Source organism: Muscardinus avellanarius (assembly GCF_963383645.1).
Source record: "Muscardinus avellanarius genome assembly, chromosome: 13".
Taxonomy (NCBI): Eukaryota; Metazoa; Chordata; class Mammalia; order Rodentia; family Gliridae; genus Muscardinus; species Muscardinus avellanarius.
In genome coordinates, this window is record NC_137799.1 from 6,837,579 (window position 1) to 6,855,660 (window position 18,082).

Below are 18,082 nucleotides of genomic sequence, written 5' to 3' on the forward strand. Positions count from 1 at the left end.
AGCAAGACCCTGTTTCCAAATAAGAAATAAAATCAGGCTGGGAGTATAGCACAGAGGTAGAATGCCTCTGGGTTCAACCCCTAGTACCACCAAATAACGAAAACCCATCACGGTACGTCCTGACGTGCACAACACCGGTCACTAGAGGAACCCCGGGACGTCTGTGGGCGGCTCCCCTGCAGGGTGCCCAGTGGGCACGGCTGTTTTGGGAGTTGGAGCTCAGGGGTGGTAACTTGGTGCACATAAAAACAAAACTTTCTATGTCCTGCTTTTTCTGTTTTGTGTTATAGATTTGTACAGGCGTGTACATTAATTTGGGGGAGGCCACTTTATTAACTGTCTCGTCTTATACAATCTTACTGAGTGTCCTAGGTCACTGATTGATTTAGTGGCGATTTCAACCTAAAAGCTAATTTAAAGCCGGGCGTGGTGGTGCACACCCGTAATCCCAGGACTTGGGAGGCTGAGACAGGAGGATTGTAGGTTCGTGGCCAGGCTCGGTTTTTCGTGAGGCCCTCTGCATTTAGTGAGGCCCTGTTTCAAAGTAAAGAATAAAAAATAGGGCCGGGGTGTAGCTCAGGGTATAGCATGCCCCTGGGTTCCATCCCCAGTACCGCACATACACATATACATACACACAAAGATATTTGAAAATTTGTGCTCTAAAGAAAAAACAAAATAGGCTGAGGGTGCCTGTAATCCCAAACAGTTTTCCAGGGGCTGGGGCGAGCGGCGGCGCCAGACGGAAGGAGGCAGGTGGCGGAGCGGCCAGGACCGCGCCGCTCTCTTCCTGTTACTCATCCCGCAGTTAAGCCGTGTCCCATGACTCAGGACGATTCTTAGGGTTTAGGGTCATGTGTCATGTGATAGATTTGGATTTTCTGCAGAGACCACTTGCTGGAAACTCTGAACAACCAGAAATGCAAATTTTAACAACCCAAAGCCGGGGAAAGTACCTTGGCCAGGTTTAGTCAGTGCCCGCGGGTCCTAAAGATAACCCAGCACCTGCAGGCTTCCCGAGGGGCCTCACCCAGGCCCCCGAGGGCCGCCTCCCACCCTGATTAACAGAAGGCTTGAAGCCTGGCAGTTCGTCATTTTGTTTTGTTTTTGTGTAGTAGGGATTGAACCGAGGGGCAGTCTACCTTTGAGCTCTACCCCAGCCCCATTTTTTGTTCTTTATTTTGAAACAGGGTCTCACTAAGTTGGAGAGGGCCTCACTAAGTAGCTGAAGCTGGCTTTGAACTTGCGACCCTCCTGTCTCAGCCTCTCGGGGACCGAGATTACAAGCGTGCACCCGGTTATTCACTCGGCTTTCCAGGTGGTGGGAGGAGTGTATCGTGTTGGGGCCACGCTCACCGTCTCCTTGCTCCTGTTCTCAGAGACGCCATAACCAAAATGAAAGACGTCTACCTAAAGAACCCTCAGATGGGGGACCCGGCCAGTTTGGACCACAAGCTCACAGAAGTCAGCCAAAACATCGAGAAACTGCGACTGGAGGCCCAGAAGTTCGAGGTGTGGAAAAGCAGGGGCTGGAAACGCACAGAAAGAGGGACAGGCGGTGTCCGTGTGTTCCTCGATGGGCTCCATCTTTCTTTGAGCAGGAGAGGTGCAGCCGGGGGTGCCGGGGTCTTCCTAGGTCGGGGGAAGGAGCAGGATGCTCCGCAGGGCAGCGGGGGCCTCGCGGGCAGAGAACGCTTGGAATTGGAAGCAGCTCACTCAAGATCACACAGCCCCCCAGAGCTCAGAGCCCTCGGCCCCGAGTCCTCTGTGCCCGCGGTGGGTGGTTGGGCAAACACAGGCGGCCCTGCTTCTCCAGCTGGGGATCAAAAGGCAGCCGCCAGCCGGGCCTGGTGGCGCACGCTTGTAATCCTGGCATTCGGGAGGCGGAGACCAGAGGATCGCAGTTCGCAGCCAGCCTCAGCTACTTAGTGAGGCCCTCTGCAGCTCAGTGAGACCCTGTTTCCAAATAAAGAAGAAAAAATTAGGGCTGGGGGTGTCTCTCAGAGGTAGAAGGCCCCTGGATTCCACCCCCAATACCGCAAAAGAAAAAAGGGTAAAAGCACGTCTGTAAGGCCGCTGCAGACCCAGGGCCCCTCCCCGCTGTGGCCGGGGTGACCCGGTGTCCCCGGCCCCACACTGTGGCCGGGGGTAAGCTGGGGTGTCCTCGGCCCGCGCGGAGCCGGTGACTGGGTGTCCTCAGCCCCGCGCTGAGCCTGGGGTGAGCCCGGGTGTCCTCGGCCCGCGCGGAGCCGGTGACCGGGTGTCCTCCGTGCTTTCTTTCCCAGGCCTGGCTGGCCGAGGTGGAAGGCCGGCTCCCGGCGCGCCGGCAGAGCGGGCTGTACGACGGCGGCCAGCACCCGCCCGCCATCAATAACTGCGCGCAGGACCGGGAGAGGTACAGTATCTGCACGGCGCGGCCGGGGCGCCGGGCTTCGCCGTGGTCCCGGACCTGCCGTCCCAGGGTGCCCGCTGACCACTCAGCCCGGCAGAGCCCGGGCGTCCCCGGGGCGGGGCCGGGGTCACGAGCTCGCGTCGTCGGGGACGGTGGGGACGGGCGGCCGCCCTGGGCCGTCGCTATAGTTGCCCTGCGTCTTCCTCTCTTGAGCAGCCCGGATGGCAGCTACACGGAGGAGCAAAGCCAGGAGAGCGGCGTCAAGGTGCTGGCCACGGACTTCGACGACGAGTTCGATGACGAGGAGCCCCTGCCCGCCATCGGCACCTGCAAGGCCCTCTACACCTTTGAAGGTAGCTCCCCGCCCGCGCCTCGCCTCACAGGCGGGCTCCCTGCCACCAGGACGTTCTGTATCGCCTTGTCCTACTCAGTGGAATGTTATCGTTGCAGCTGATTGACTTTCAGTCCATATCATTTAACGACTTCCCAGGAGCTTAACCGGCTGAGCATGGTGGCCCGCGCCTGTCATCCCAGGACCCGGGAGGCCGAGACAGGAGGATTGCGGGTTTGAGGCCAGTTTTAGCGACTTAGTGAGACCCTGCTTCAAAATAAGAAATAGCGCCAGCATGATGGCGCGCACTTGGCATCCCAGCACTTGTGAGGCTGAGACAGGAGGAGCCCGGGTCACAGCCGCCTCAGCAGCTTGGCACGGCCCTTTGCAGCTTAGTGAGGCCCTGTTTCGTGTCAGGAGACTGAGACCACCTGCTGTGAGACCCTATTTCTTTTTTTTTGGGGGGGGGTACTGAAGATGGAACCCAGGGGCATTCTACCTCCGAGCTACACCCCCAGCCCTATATTTTATTCTTTTTTTTTGGGGGGGGGGTACTGAGGATGGAACCCAGGGCCGTTCTACCTCCGAGCTACATCCCCAGTCCTATTTTTTATTCTTTATTTTGAAGCAGGGTCTCACTGAGTTGCAGAGGGCCTCGCTAACTAGCCGAGGCTGTCCGCGAACCGCGATCCTCCGGTCTCAGCCTCCCGAGTGCTGGGATCGCAAGCGCGCGCCCCCACGGCCGGCCTGGACCTCACTTCTTAACAGTCTTGTCTTGTTGCCAAGGGTCCCTGTCTGCTGTCCACCTGGACTGGACCAGAAACCTAAGAGGGGCCGGTATTTCCTTTTCAGGTCAGAATGAAGGAACCATCTCCGTAGCTGAAGGAGAAACCCTGTACGTGATAGAGGAAGACAAGGGCGACGGCTGGACCCGCATCCGCAGGAGCGAAGACGAAGAGGGCTACGTCCCCACCTCCTACGTCGAAGTCCATTTGGACAAAAAGGCCAAAGGTGCTAAGACTTATATTTAATACCACTTAAAACACTCTTTAAAACGTGGGAGTCGTTTCTCCCCACCACTGTGACCGTCCCAGGCGGTCCTTCGAGGCCCGGCGCGAGCGGCGGCTCGGGGCGGACGCGGCCCACTGCCCGTGCGCGGCCCTGAAGTCTGATAAACATTTCTTCTCTCAGCAGCGTCTGTAGATAACAACCACCACCGCCCAAAAAGCCGCGATCTAGCTCCTAATTAATAGTTGTGAATGTAAAAGCCCTCACGTCGCCGCTGCGGAAGACTCGCCTCTTTCTCTCTGGTCTCCGCCCTGTATGGAGCCGCAGCAGGGATGTTACGCTTTGTAACTTAATAAACTGAACTCTGCTAGTTTCTGGAGCTTTTAACAATCGTTCGCCGGGGAGGGAGTCATAAATAAAATCTCTCCTCCAGACGTAAGAGAAGTAAGTAAGGTCCTTGTATTGGTACCGAAAGTATGTGCTTGTAAGTGTGGTGAGCACTGCCGCTAGGTCCTCGGGGGGTTGTGCTACGTGGTCCTTGGACTTGAGGGGCCGAGACAGGAGGGTCGCAGGTTTGAGGCCAGCCTCTGCAGTTTAGCAAGACCCTCGGCGACCCAGCAAGACCCAGTTTGAAAATGAAAATAAGTAAATAAATGAAAGGGCCGGAGGTGTCGTTGGAGGCAGAATGTTCCCGGGCTTAATCCCCTCTACCAAAAAATTTAGAATAACCAAAGATTCAACGGTTGATTTTGACCTGACATGACTGGTCTTGCAGGCTCCACCAACCCATCTGATACGCTAACTCCATGGAAATAAGCTTTTTATTTTATTTTACTGTGTGTGTGTGTGTGTGTGTGTGTGTGTGTGTGTGTGTGTGTGTGTGTTACTGGGGATGGAACCCAGGGGCATTCTACCTTTGAGCTACACCCCCAGCCCTATTTTTATTCTTTATTTTGAAACCCGGTCTCACTGAGTTGCGGAGGGCCTCACTAAGTAGCTGAGGCTGTCTGCGAATTGTGATCCTCCCGTCTCAGCCTCCCGGATGCTGGGATGACAAGCGTGCGCCACCACGCCTGGCTGGAGATGAGCTTTATAAAAAGCAGGTCCTGGAGCCCAGCACACCTGGAATCCCAGTACTTGGGAGGATGAGGCAGGAGGATCACAGGTTCAGAGTCAGCCTCGGCAAAGTAACGAGGCTCTCGGTAACTTTACAAGACCCTGTTTCCAAATAAAAATAAAATAGGGCCAGGCATGGTGGTGCATGCTTGTAACCCCAGCATTTGAGAGGCTGAGATAGTAAGATCTTGGATCGGGGCCAGCCCCAGCTACTTAGGCCCTTTCAAACTCAGTGAGACCCTGTTTTTTTTTTTTTTGGTGGTACTGGAGGTGGAACCCAGAGGCTTTCTACCTCCAGGCTATACTCCCAGACCTATTTTATATTTTATTTGGAAACAGGAGACCCTGTTTTTAAAATAAAGAATAAAGCCGGGCATGGTGGCCCACGCTTGTAATCCCCGCGCTGGGGAGGCAGAGACAGGAGGATCGCGCAGGTTCGAAGCCAGCCGCGCGCGCTGGCTTAGGAGACCCTGTTTCCAAATAAAAATATAAAAATAGGTCTGGGAGTGTAGCCCAGAAGTAGAAGGGCTTCCAGGAACCCCAGTACCACCAAAAAAAAAAAAAAAAAAAAAAGAATAAAAAATAGAGCTGGGGGTGTAGCTGGGAGGTAGAATGCCCCTGCGTTCCATCCCAACACCCCCCCCCCCCAAAAAAAAAAGCAGGGCAGGGTAGTTTGGAGGCTAAGTCAGGAATAATTGCAGGTTTGAGACCTTCCTCGTCAACTTAGCGAGACACTCGGCAACCTGGCGAGACCCGGTTTCAGAAGGGGGGCGGGCTGGGGGTGCAGCTTGGAGGGAGACTGCCCTGAATTCAATCTCTAGGCGGGGTGCGCCCCTGGGCCCCAGCCTGCGCGCCGGCCCTGTTCCTGCAGGATTTGAGACCCCGCAGCCGGGACCCTGGCACCTCCTGGGGTGGGGGTGCTCAGCCGAGTCCTCGGCGTCTGTGAGACCCGGGCTTGCATGGGGAGGAATTGACCTTTGGGCTCCCGTGGCCGCCCGTGAAAGGAATCTGGGCCAGGCGGGAATTTGCATTTTTCAATTGGCGCTGACTCAGGAGGGCGGAGGGGGAGGCTGGTCACGCGCTGATTGGACGACTCTGATTGGAGGGCGGAGAGGGAGGCTGGTCACGCGCTGATTGGAGGGTGCAGAGGGATGCTGGTCACACGCTGCTGATCCAGGGTTCAATTGTGCCCCTTGTGAGAACCCCCCGCCCCCAGCCCCCGGGAGCCAGCCCTAAGTGGGTCAGGGCACGATTCTCTCTGTATTTGACTCTGAGAACAATCTGTTTCCTCCCTTTAAGAAGAAAATGGTCTCCTTGCCTCTACGTTGTGAGATCGTCTTGTAAGCTGGACGCAATTAAAAGCTGATTTTTTCCCCTTTGTGACGCGGTGCTGGGCTGGACCCCGGGCCTGTGCTCGCTGAGCGCGCCTCCCCACCGCCCGCACCCCGGCCGAGCGGCCGGGAGCTCCAGGCCCTGGGTGGAGCCTTCTGACTGTGGCCCCAATGCACATAAACTTTACTTAATGGTAACCTGGATTTTTTTTTTTTTTTTTTTTTTTTTGGTACTGAGGATTGAACTCAGCGGCACTCTACCTCTGAGTTAGACCCCTCATCCCTATTTTATTTTTTGAAACAGGATCTCACGAAAGCGACAGTCTCGTGAAGTTGCTGAGGCTGTCCTCAAACCTGCAATCCTCCTGTCTCAGCTTCCCAAGTACCGAATTGCAGGCACACGATGTTTTTAAATGTATATTGACTTCTGGGTGTAGCTCAGAGGTAGAACCCCACTGGGTTCAATACCTAGCAATACACACAGAAGCCTTCCCAGTGAAATTGTAGGGTTGGGGAAGTTTTTTCCCTCCTTGAGATTTGGGGGGGGGGATTTAATTTTTTATTAACGCATTGTAGTCGTACACACACACACACACACACACACACACACACACATATATATATATATATATTGTGGGGGGGGTACTGAGATGGGACCCAGGGGCATTCTACCTCCGAGCTACACCCCCAGCCCGATTTTTTTAATTATTCTTTATTTTGAAGCAGGGTCTCACTGAGTTGCGGAGGGCCTCACTGAGTAGCTGAGGCCGTTCACAAACCGCGATCCCCCGTCTCAGCCTCCCGAATGCTGGGATGACCAGCGTGCGCCCCCACATCTTGCGCACCTTTTCCTCTGTGTGTGTGTCTACAAGGCACTTATTTAATAACTGCCAGAATAGAGATGAGTGCCGTCCAGCTGTCCAGCGGAGCGCGGCTCCTCCGTGTGGTTTTCGATTGTAGAGTTACTGTGTGAACCGCGGAATGCATTGTGTAGACGGCAATGGAAAAGCTGCGTGTCTGGCGTGAAGTGGTTGTTTTAACGTCTCGCCCTTTTATCTCTCTGCTCCCTCCGTGGCTCTGCCGCCTAATGAGCCTTTTGTTTTTATAACGACGGCTGGGGAAACCGAGGACTCTGGCCTTGCGCCAGCCCAGCTGGCGGCGCCGCGCCCGGGTCTTTATAGACACGGGGGTCTGAGTAAGTTTAACCTGAACCCGGCCAACGTGATTGGTCCTTTCTCTTCTCGTCCTAAAAGAAAAGAATCTGTCTGGCATCTTGTAGCTGTGCCCTCGCTCCTGCCTCTCTAAAAAGCGTTATCTTTTACTCAGTGTTGTGTACTTTAAGTGATTTTTCTCTTTTCTAAGAAATTGACTCTGTGTGATATGAATATTTAACTCCGGCATCTTTAGTGATGGGAACATTCGAGCCAAATGCTTTTTAAAAATCCCGCCTCCTCCCGCCCGCCCTGCCCCGCGCCCTGTGTGCTCCTCAGGCCGGGAAATCTCTTTGTCTCTCGTCTGTCTTCGTCTTCTCTGCCTTCTCACCATGAAGAACTCTCACCGTCTTTGCTCATGAACCCGGTGCCAGGTTCCCCTCCCCAAAACCTTCCTGCCGAGGGGCCGGGGGTCTCCACCGGAGCGGATCAGACCCGTGTGCACCGCGCAGGGTCTGGAAAACCATCCTCTCAGCAGTAAATTCAGGCTGGGGTGGTGGTGCACGCCTACAATCTGGGAGGCTGAGACAGGAGGATCGCAGGTTCGAGGCCAGCCTCAGCAACTTAGTGAGGCCCTCCTCAACTCAGACCCTGTTTCAAGATAAAAGATAAGCTGGTGGCGCAGGCTTGTAATCTCAGCATTTGGGAGGCTGACGCAGGAGGTTCGCAGACAGCCTCGGCTATTTAGGCCCTTTACAACTCAGACCCTGTTTCAAAGTAAAGAATAAAAAAACAGGGCTGTGGGTGTAGCTCGGAGGTAGAATGCCCCTGGGTTCCATCCCCAGTACCGCAAAATGGTAATAATAATAATAATAATAATAATAATAAATAATTAAAACTAGGGCTAGAGGTGTAGCTCAGAGGTAGAATGCCCCTGGGCTCGATCCCCAGTACCACAAAAAAGAAAACAAGTAAATTTTCCGTGGCAGAGACCCACTCCCGGCGAGGAGGAGGCCCTGGGTTCTTTTTGCCCCTTGCGAGGAAAAGAACAGAGAGGTGCCTTTTTGAGATGAACTGGGCTACATGGCGCTATTGGCCTTTTTTGGCCTTCACTTAATAGATGTCAAACTGGCTACGGATTGGAGACAGGACAGTGAAAGTTCTGGTCTTGAGACTGCTCCCCCCACCCCGCTGCCAATCACCTTCCCGCCCGCCCCCAGCCAGAGCACTTTGCGGGGAGTCTTCGCAAAAGGCCCGCGGCCCTGGCTCACCTTGGTCTTCCTTTTTGTGTCGCAGATTCCTAGAGGAGGCGCCCTGCCGCTGGCGTCCACCGCAGCCACGTCCCGCGCCTCCAGGCCGCAGGTCGCCGCGAAGACAGCCGGCCTCCCCTCCGCCGGCCCTGAGCATTTCACACGGTGCCTTTGTGAAAACGCCGCCGGCCTCCTGGGGCCACCAGCAGAATCGGGACCAAGAGGGCGGTCACCGGGGCCCGGGCACCCAGGATTGGTGGACGGGGCGCCAAGTGGCCCGTGTGACGGGGTTTCCACCGCTGCTCGGCAGGGACCTGGGCCTCAGTGTCTGCAGGGACTGGGGTGCCCCGCCACACACACACACACACACACACACACACACACACTCACTCCTTTGCGATGGCCCCGACGTGTCCACACTGGAAGTCCAGCCCCTGGGCCGCCCGCGGTCCGGCCTGCCCACCTTTCACGAGGAGCGCCCCCCTCCGTCGTCCATCTGTCCCTGAGAACTGCGGACCCTCCACGCTCATCACCGCCAAGCGCGGATTCCTCTTCTCCTTCGCCCCAGGAATCCCGAGTCACACTAGGATGGCACTCATCACCAAAGATGGCTCCGCCCTTCTGGCCGTCTGTGGGCGCATCTGGACTTGGTCCTGGGCTCTCCGGACACCGCCGCTCACGGGTGGTTCACTGAGCTGTCCCCCCCACCCCCAGGATCTCTGAGGGGGAAACAGGTTGGGTGGCGGGGCTGTCACTCCTGAGGGCAGCCTTTGGGGGGTCTCTGAACACCCCCAGGGCGGCCGCAGTGGGATTCTCTTGTTGGGGGTTGGTCCCGGCTTCGAGCAGCCTTGTGATGTTTATGAATCTAAGACACGGAGTCTGTCAAGAGCCAGAGGGACGGGACCGAGGGGGACAGGTCCCCAGGGCCGGCCAGTCCGTGGTTCATCCCGTGTGAGGAAATTAGAGCCGGGCGCGGTGGGCGCGCTTGTCATCCAGCATCTGGGAGGCTGAGACAGGAGGAACGCGCTTCGAGGACAGCCTCAGCTACTTAGTGAGGCCCTTTGCAACTCAGTGAGACCTTGTTTCAAAATAATTTTTAAAAATAGGGCTGGGGGTGTCGCTCGGAGGTAGAATGCCCCTAGGTTCCATCCCCAGGACCGCAAAGAAAGCAAGCAAGCAGGGAATTCTTCTCTCCGCAAACCAGGGTTGACCACAGAGCCCCTCCAGAGCACTCTGGACCCTGGTGAGCAGCCGCGGCAGGGAGATACCAAGGTGTGCGCCCAAGAGGAAGCGGCTTTGGGTCCAAAGGGGCGGGCCTGAGCCTTCTCCATCTCTGTCCCCAGAAGTGAGGCTGCGCCCTGGAAACGGCCTCCAGGCCGGGGGAGGCTGCCCCAGAGCCTCAGTGTGGCAGGAGGAGGGCTTGGCACAGGGGACCGAAGCCGCCCGAGGGTGAGGATTGTCGCGGCCCTGCAGCCCGGCCCCCGGAGCTCCTGGACTCCCCCACGCCACAAGACGCTATTTTTTTTAACCGGTTTTAGAGACTCAGTAACACACATGGGTCGCATCTTTATCTTTGAGGTGATGGGTCAGGGTAGGTTGGTTTCTTGCAACGCAGGCCCAAGTACAAGGTGCAGGACTCTGTTCTTTAGGTGTCTGTTAAACACAGTAGAGGATGTGGGGTTTTTTTGTTTGTTTTTTGGGTTTTTTTTTTTTGTGTGTGTGGTACTGGGGATGGAACTCAGGGGCTTTCTACCTCTGGGCTATACTCCCAGACCTATTTTATGTTTTATTTGGAAACAGGGTCTCACTGAGTTGCCGAGAGCCTCACTAAGTAGCCGAGGCTGGCTTTGAACCTGCGCGATCCTCCTGTCTCAGCCTCCCAAGCGCGGGGATGACAAGCGTGCCCACCGCGCCCGGCTTGAGGACGGTTTTTATTTCCTGTAACGCTGCACTTTCTTAACTCTCGGAACCGTCTGTGCCCTAAAAGAGCGGAGGACGAGGCTGCGTCCACCTGTGTTGGCCGGGGCGGGGCGCGCGTTGTTTCAGGAGAGTTCAGTGATCACCGTCCACTCTGGGAATCCTACCGTGAATTTTCCATGTTACTGCGGAGCAGTCCACAGAGTTGAAACCCGGACTTTCCTGTGAGATCCGCGTCCCGCCCAGAACCCGCTGCCCGACGGTCCCCCGGCCATGCTCGAATCCTGTGCTAGAAGAAGGACTTGTTTAAAAGAACCTGCCCCCCAAATGACTTACAGGCAAGATGAGAGGAACTTGATCACCCGGCTTCTCCCCGGAGCCGTGGGGACCGTGGCGGATCTCCCCGGGTTTACCCAGCGTGTAACCGGCCCGGTGACACCTGTCATTACCATGAGAGTTGACACAAAGTTATGTTAATGCAAGTGTTGTTCCAGAAATCGCAGTGATTCTTATCAGCTCCGCCTCCTGTGCTTCCCGTAACATCCAAAACTACTTTCTAAAAAATCCCGAATTCCGTTTTAACGTGGCGTCCGTGCGCGTCGCAGCGAGGACGTCCCCGCGGGAATCGTTCCAGTCCCGGAGTTGCCCGTCTGTCTCTGGAAACGGAATTAAATCAGGTGCTTCCCCCGGGAGGCTTGTGTTGACCTTGTCACTATATGTTAATCCTCTAAATGTCAAATAAAATATAACTCCTGGCATAGTTTCACCGGGCTCTTCTGTCCTGGGAGGAGAAGACCCCCGTCACCGAAGCCCCCTGGGCCCTGAGCCCCAGACGGGGCAGCGGTGGCTCCGGGGCTGGAGACAGACCTGAGGCCGCTTCCCCCCCACACACACACAGGCCAGACATCTCTGAAGCTCAGGTCCATCTGTCCGAGGATCTGGGGAGCAGCTTTTTCACGTGCAGATGAGGCAGGCTGCTCTCCTCTCGGGCTCTGCAGCGGCCCTGTTGCCTGAGGGACGGCGGGATTCATGGATCCGGGCACAGGTGCTCTGGGCGGCCCGCCTAGGATGGCTGCCTCCCTCCCTGCACAGGCCACCTGAGCTGTGGGGGGCAGCTTGAAAAGGTGGGGGCCTCGTGCCTGGCACCCCGTGGCCCTGGCTTCGTAGTCACGAGTTCCAGGCCTGAACAACTTAGTAAGACCCTGCTTCAAAACATAAATAAGAATAGTTCTAGGGAGCGGGCGTGGTGGCGCAGGCTTGTAATCCCAGCATTCAGGAGGCTGAGACCGGAGGATCGCGGTTCGCGGACAGCCTCAGCTACTTAGGCCCTTTGCAACTCAGTGAGACCCTGTTTCAAAATAAAGAATAAAAAATAGGGCAGGGGGTGTAGCTTAGAGGTAGAATGCCCCTGGGTTCCATCCCAGACCTGCAAAAAAAAAATAAAATAAAAAAATCTAGAGGTGTAACTCAGAGGTAGAATCCCCACTGGGTCCAATGCTCAATAACACACAATAAATAAATAAAGTGGTACTGGGAATTGAACCTAGGATGGGAGCCCACCTCTGAGCTGTACCCTGGCCCTAAGTTTATTATTTATGTACTTACATTTGTGTGTGTGTGGTACTGGGGATGAAACCCAGAGACATTCGACCTCCGAGCTACACCCCAGCCTCATTTTTTAATTCTTTATGTTAAAACATAAAGAATTAGAAAAATCTGAGTTGCAAAGCACCTCACTAAGTAGCTGAGGCTGTCCACAAACCGAGACCCTCCTGTCTCAGCCTGGGATTACAAGTGTGCGCCACCATGCTGGGCTCCCTATTTTTATTTTTATTTTTATTTATTCATTTACTTATTGATACTGAGGATTGAACCCAGGATCATTGTACCTCCAAGCTATACCCCCAGCCCTTTTATTTATTATATATATATATTGCAGGTCTGAGAATGGAACCCAGGGGCATTCAACCTCCGAGCTACACCCCAGCCCTATTTTTTTTTTTTTTATTCTTTATTTTGAAACAGGGTCTCTCTGAGTTGCACAGGGCCTCACTAAGTAGCTGAGGCTGTTCGGGAACCGTGATCCTCCTGTCTCAGCCTCCCAAATGCTGGGATTACAAGCGTGCGCCACCATGCCCACCTATTTATTTATTTATTTATTTATTTATTTATTTATTTAGTATTGGGGATGGAAAACCCAGGGGCCCTCACCTCTGGGCTACACACAGCCCTGTTTTATATTTGGAAACAGGGTCTCACTAAGTTGCTGAGAGTCCCGCTAAATCGATGAGGCTGCCTCCAGCCTTGCAATCCTGCGATCCTCCTGTCTCAGCCTCCCAGGTACTGGGATTACAAGCCTGCGCCACCACGCCGGGCTGGGCTCCAACTTCCGATTCATGGAGAACTCACGTTCTCGGTGGGGGACGCAGGATCCCGAGTCGGGGGCGCCTGGCTGGCCCCTCTGCTCTAGGCACTCAGCGGTAGCGTCATCTGGGGGGGAGCCGCATTCTGGGTCTTATCTCACAGGGTAGAGATGGATGCCTGGCACCCCCCTCAGAGCCCGGCTTCCCTGCGGGTGTGGCGGCCTCCGCCGGGCTGCTTGCTGATGGGGCTGCGCTCCCTGGAGCTCTGGGGCACCCACGGGCCGCACAGGCTGGAACCTGTGCCCAGCTGGGAACAGGAGCTGGGCTCGCCATTTCGGTTCCAGGCCCCCTGGGAAGCCACTCGAGCAGCCGGAAACACTGACGCAGAGGCGCAGGGAGGCCCGGACCGTGGGGCAGGTTCCTCGTGTCCATCTGCAAATGCCAGCCGCTGGGCAGGGCGCCCGGCTGCGGCAGCGTCGGCAGGGCAGGGGCGGCCCCTAGAGGGGGCAGGAGGCAGAGCGCCGGCGGCCCTGACCAGGAGGGCTCGCGCAGGGCCAGCCCTGCCTTTTATTTGTGGCGTTGGGGATGGGACCGCGGGGGCTCCTACGTGGCTACACCCCCAGTCCTTTTTCTTTCTTTCTTTTTTTTTTTTTTTTTTTTGGTACTGAAGATGGAACCCAGGGGCATTCTACCTCCAAACTACACCCCAGCCCTATTTTGTATTCTTTATTTTGAAACCGTCTCACTGAGTTGCAAAGGGCCTCACTAAGTAGCTGAGGCTGTTCTGAACCCTGATCCTCCTGTCTCAGCCTCCCGAATGCTGTCATCATAAGCGTGCGCCACCACGCCCGGGCCCTTTTTCTTTATTTTGAGACAGGGTCTCCCTAAGTTGCCTGGGCTGGCCTCAAATTTGAGATCCTCCTTCTCAGCCTCCCAAATACTGGGAGGGTAGGCGTGCACTAAGGCCCATCATGCTTGCCTTCTCTCTTTCTCTCTTCCTTATCTTTCTTTCTTTCGTTAAAGGGGAAACTCAGTGAGACGCTGTTTCAAAATAAAATATAAGCCGGGCGTGGTGGCGCACGCTTGTCATCCCAGCATTCGGGAGGCTGAGACTGGAGGATCGCGGATCATGGACAGTCTCAGCTACTTAGTGAGGCTCTCTGTAACTCAGTGAGACCTGGTTTCAAAATAAAGAATAAAAAATAGGGCTGGAGGTGTAGCTTGGAACTCAAATGCCCCTGGGTTCCATCCCCAGACCTGCAAAAGAAAAAATAAAATAAAATAAAACAAAATATAAAGCTGGGTGTGGTGACACACACTTGTAATCCCAGCATTTGGGAGGCTGAGACGGGAGGACCACGGTTCACAGACAGCCTCAGCTACTTAATGAGGTCCTTTGCAACTCAGTGAGACCCTGTTACAAAATAAAGAATAAGGGCCAGGAGTGGTGACTCTTATTCTTGTAATCCCAGCGCTTGGGAGGCTGAGACAGGAGGATCGCGCAGGTTCGAAGCCAGCCTCAGCAACTTAGTGAGACCCTGTTTCCAAATAAAATATAAAATAGGTCTGGGAGTATAACCCGGAGGTAGAAAAGCCCCTGGGTTCCACCCCAGTACCACAAAAAAAGAAAGGAAGAAGGAGGAAGGAAGGAAGGGAGGGAGGGAGGAAAAGAAATCGGGCTGGGGGTGTAGTGCGAAGGTAGAATGCCCCTGAGTTCAATCCCCAGTACCACAAAAAAATTAAAAAGGGGGCCGGGCGTGGTGGCGCACGCTTGTAATCCCCATGCTTGCGAGATATATATACAGGTGTCTGGGAGTGTAGCCCAGAGGTAAAACGGTTTCCAGGAACCCCAGTACCACACACACACAGAAAAAATAAAAATAAAAAAGGAGGAAGAGAGAGATTGATTCTGAAATTGTGGAATCCACAGGTCAAGTCAGGCTGTAAAGCAAACGCCCAGGATCCCCTGTGGGTCTCGAGTGCGACACAGGAGACGCGGCGGGCCCGGCTCAGAGTCGCCAGCTCTGCCCACCACCTGGATGGAGCCCCTTCCCTGGCCCTGCTGGTCCATCCCGAGACCCGGTTGACGTGGGAGGCAGAGGCCGCACTCAGCAGCCCCTTTGTGTGGTAGTAGTGAGTGGCGCCAGCTGGGCACGTCTCAGGGCCATGCATCTCCGTCCTCAGAGCCCAGGGGCTGGAGGAGCTGGGAGGGAACGCCAGGATTGCTTTCTGCTGGGCTGGGACGGGGAGGATCTTTTGGGCAGAGCGCCTCCTCCCAGGACACTGCGCTACCCTTGTGCCTCTGGCCTCGGGCCAACCCTGTCCAGATTCTTCAGACTCTGTCCCCAGCAGGCTTGGTGCCCACACTTGTAATCCCAGTACTTGGGAGGCTGGGGCAAGAGGATCGCAGGTTCGCAGCCAGCCTCAGCAGTTTAGTGCGGCCCTGTTTCCAAAAAAAAACACAAAAAAAAAACCAAAAACAAAGTGTTCACTCCTCTTTTTTATTTTATTATTATTAATTAATTAATTTATTTATTTTGCAGGTCTGGGGATGGAACCCGGGGGCATTCGACCTCTGAGCTACACCCCCTGCCCTATTTTTTATTCTTTGAGACAGGGTCTCACTGAGTTGCAAAGGACCTCATTAAGCCTCCCGAATGCTGGAATTACAAGCGTGCGCCACCACGCCCCGCTTTTACTCCACTTCTTTGAGCTTTCTCCAAAGACATTAATTAATTTCTTCTGTGCCAGTTCTCTCAGTTTTCTGCCCTCCATAACCCTCCCTCCCTGCCCACCCTTTGTTATTCTTCTTGTACCGGGGATTGAAACCAGGGGTACTTTACCTCCGAGCCTACACCCCATGTGTGAGCACATGCGTGTGTGTGCACGCGCGTGAGAGCGAGAGAGAGATGGGGTACTAGGGGCTGAGCCCAGGAGCATTCTACCCCCACCTCATTATTTTTATTTTTTGTTTTGAGACAGCGTCTCGCTGGGTTGAGTCTCGCTGTCGCTGAGGCTGGCCTGGAACCTGTGGTCCTGCTGGCTCGGCCTCCCAGGTACTGGGACTGCAGGACTCTAAGGGTAATCTGCACGGAACAGGACGGGCCGGCGCAGTCTGGAGGGGCTGCATCTAGCAGGTGCGCCTGCTGTCGGCTGATGAGCGAGCCACGGAGGAGGGACGGCCGTGCAGCTGAGCCTTGCCAGGCTCCCGGACAGAAACCAGGAGCCTCCCTCCGCCTGCGCGTCCGCCCGCTCGGCGGGTCCACGGCGGCCCCAGCCCGCCTGGTTGCTGATCCCAGGTCTCAGCTGAGACCCGAGAAGCTGTGTATTTTAGGGGAAAGCATCCAGGTAACATCTCGAGGCAAACTGGTACCTACCTACTTCTCTCCACCACCCCACGGTACAAAAGAACTCTGAAATAAGTCCTCAGACCGAGCTCCTTCATTCCCATCTTCCAGGTTAAAGTTACTCATGAAATATATCCCACGGGATCCCCGCATCCAATCTTCCAATGTGAGCGGGGCCGAAATACTGACAGGAGACACCCGCAGGCACGCATGCGCGCGCGAAGCCCAGGGTGCCGGGCAGGCGGGCGGTCCTGGCTGGCCAGGGTCTGCAGGCCCGGTGCCCTGGGGCAGGCTTGGGCCCTGCCACCTTTACTCTTTGGGCTGCGTTTCTGTACACTGCTGTCGGGGGCGGCAGGTTGCCAGGCACCTGCTCTACCCCAGAGCTGTACCCCACAGGTAAGGGGGTTTGGGTTTTTACTTTTGGGGATGGAACCCAGGGGCATTCAACCTCCAAGTGACACTCCAGCTTTGTGTGTGTGTGTGTGTGTGTGTGTGTGTGTGTGTGTGTGGTACTGGGGTAGAACCCAGGGGATTTCTACCTCTGGGCTACACTCCCAGACCTATTTTATACTTTAATTGGAAACAGGGTCTCACTAAGTTGCTGAGAGCCTCACTAAGTAGCTGAGGCTGGCTTCGAACCTGTGCGATCCTCCTGTCTCCGCCTCCCAAGTGCTGGGATTACAAGCGTGCGCCACCACGCCCGGCCTTTTTTTTTATTCTTCATTTTGAAACAGGGTCTCACTGAGTTGCAAAGGGCCTCACTAAGTAGCTGAAGCTGTTCGCGAGCTGCAATCCTCTTGTCTCCTGAATGCTGGCATTACAAGCGTGCGCCATCATGCCCGGCATCATTTTTTATTTTGAAACAGGGCCTTGCTCAGTGGCTGAGGCTGGTCTTGAACCTATGGTCTTCCTGTTGAGCCTCCCAAGTACTGGGATTGCAGGTGTGTGCCATAGCACTCGGTCCCTACAATTTTTTTTTTTTTTTTTTTTTTTTTGGCGGGTCTGGGGATGGGACCCAGGGGCATTTGACCTCTGAGCTACACCCCCAGCCCTATATTTTATTCTTTATTTTGAAACCAGGTCTCAGTTGCAGAGGGCCTCACTAAGTAGCTGAGGCTGTCTATGAACCACGATCCTCCGGTCTCAGCCTCCCTAATGCTGGGATTACAAGCCTGCGCCACCACTCCCGACACAAGTAAATGTTTTTGTGGTACTGGAGAGACTGAACCCAAGGGCGTTCTACCTCCTAGCTACATTCAGACCTTTTTTTATTCTTTATTTTGAAACAAGGTTTTACTTAAGTTTTAAGAGGGCCTAAGTAGCCAAGGCTGGCTGAGAACCTGTGATCCTCCTATTTCAGCCTCTCAAGTACTAAGATTACAAGTGTGTGTCCCACCATGACCGCCTGCAAATTTATTATTATTATTATTATTATTATTATTATTATTATTATTTTTGCGGTTCTGGGAATGAAACCCAGGGGCATTTGACCTCTGAGCTACACCCCCTGCCCTATTTTTATTCTTTATTTTGAAACAGGGTCCCACTAAGTTGCGGAGGGCCTCACTAAGTAGCTGAGGCTGTCCGTGAACAGTGATCCTCCAGTCTCAGCCTCCTGAATGCTGGGATTATAAGTGTGCGCCACCACACCCAACTTTGCAAATATTTTTAAAGTAACTTATTTAAATCTCAACTTCCTCTCCACAAAAAAGTCTCAAAAGCAATTAGCCCAACCTGCAGGGCAGGGAAGACAGATCCCTAAGCTCCAGTGTGCTGGAGCTCCCGGCACACTCCATAGGCTGCAGTGCCCACAGGGCCTCCGACTTGGGCCAGGCGAGGGCCTGCCAAGCTGGGACCAGGAGACGCGGTGCTGGGT

General features: G+C 54.8%; 1 protein-coding gene across 5 annotated transcripts in view; it reads left to right on the forward strand.

The window, feature by feature from the left end:
* The window catches only part of FNBP1 (formin binding protein 1), a gene marked incomplete at both ends in the record, with an annotated part of 126,146 nt that extends 122,392 nt beyond the window's left edge, over positions 1-3,754 (forward strand). For 3 of the 5 annotated variants that reach the window (XM_080709290.1, XM_080709291.1, XM_080709294.1), the window contains 4 exons: positions 1,380-1,512; positions 2,286-2,395; positions 2,606-2,745; positions 3,576-3,754. In XM_080709290.1, the coding sequence (XP_080565416.1) occupies positions 1,380-1,512; positions 2,286-2,395; positions 2,606-2,745; positions 3,576-3,754 (562 nt within the window). The remainder of the gene's footprint in view (positions 1-1,379; positions 1,513-2,285; positions 2,396-2,605; positions 2,746-3,575) is intronic. The other 2 variants (XM_080709292.1, XM_080709293.1) reach the window with 1 other exon arrangement.
* Positions 3,755-18,082: the final 14,328 nt, after the last annotated feature.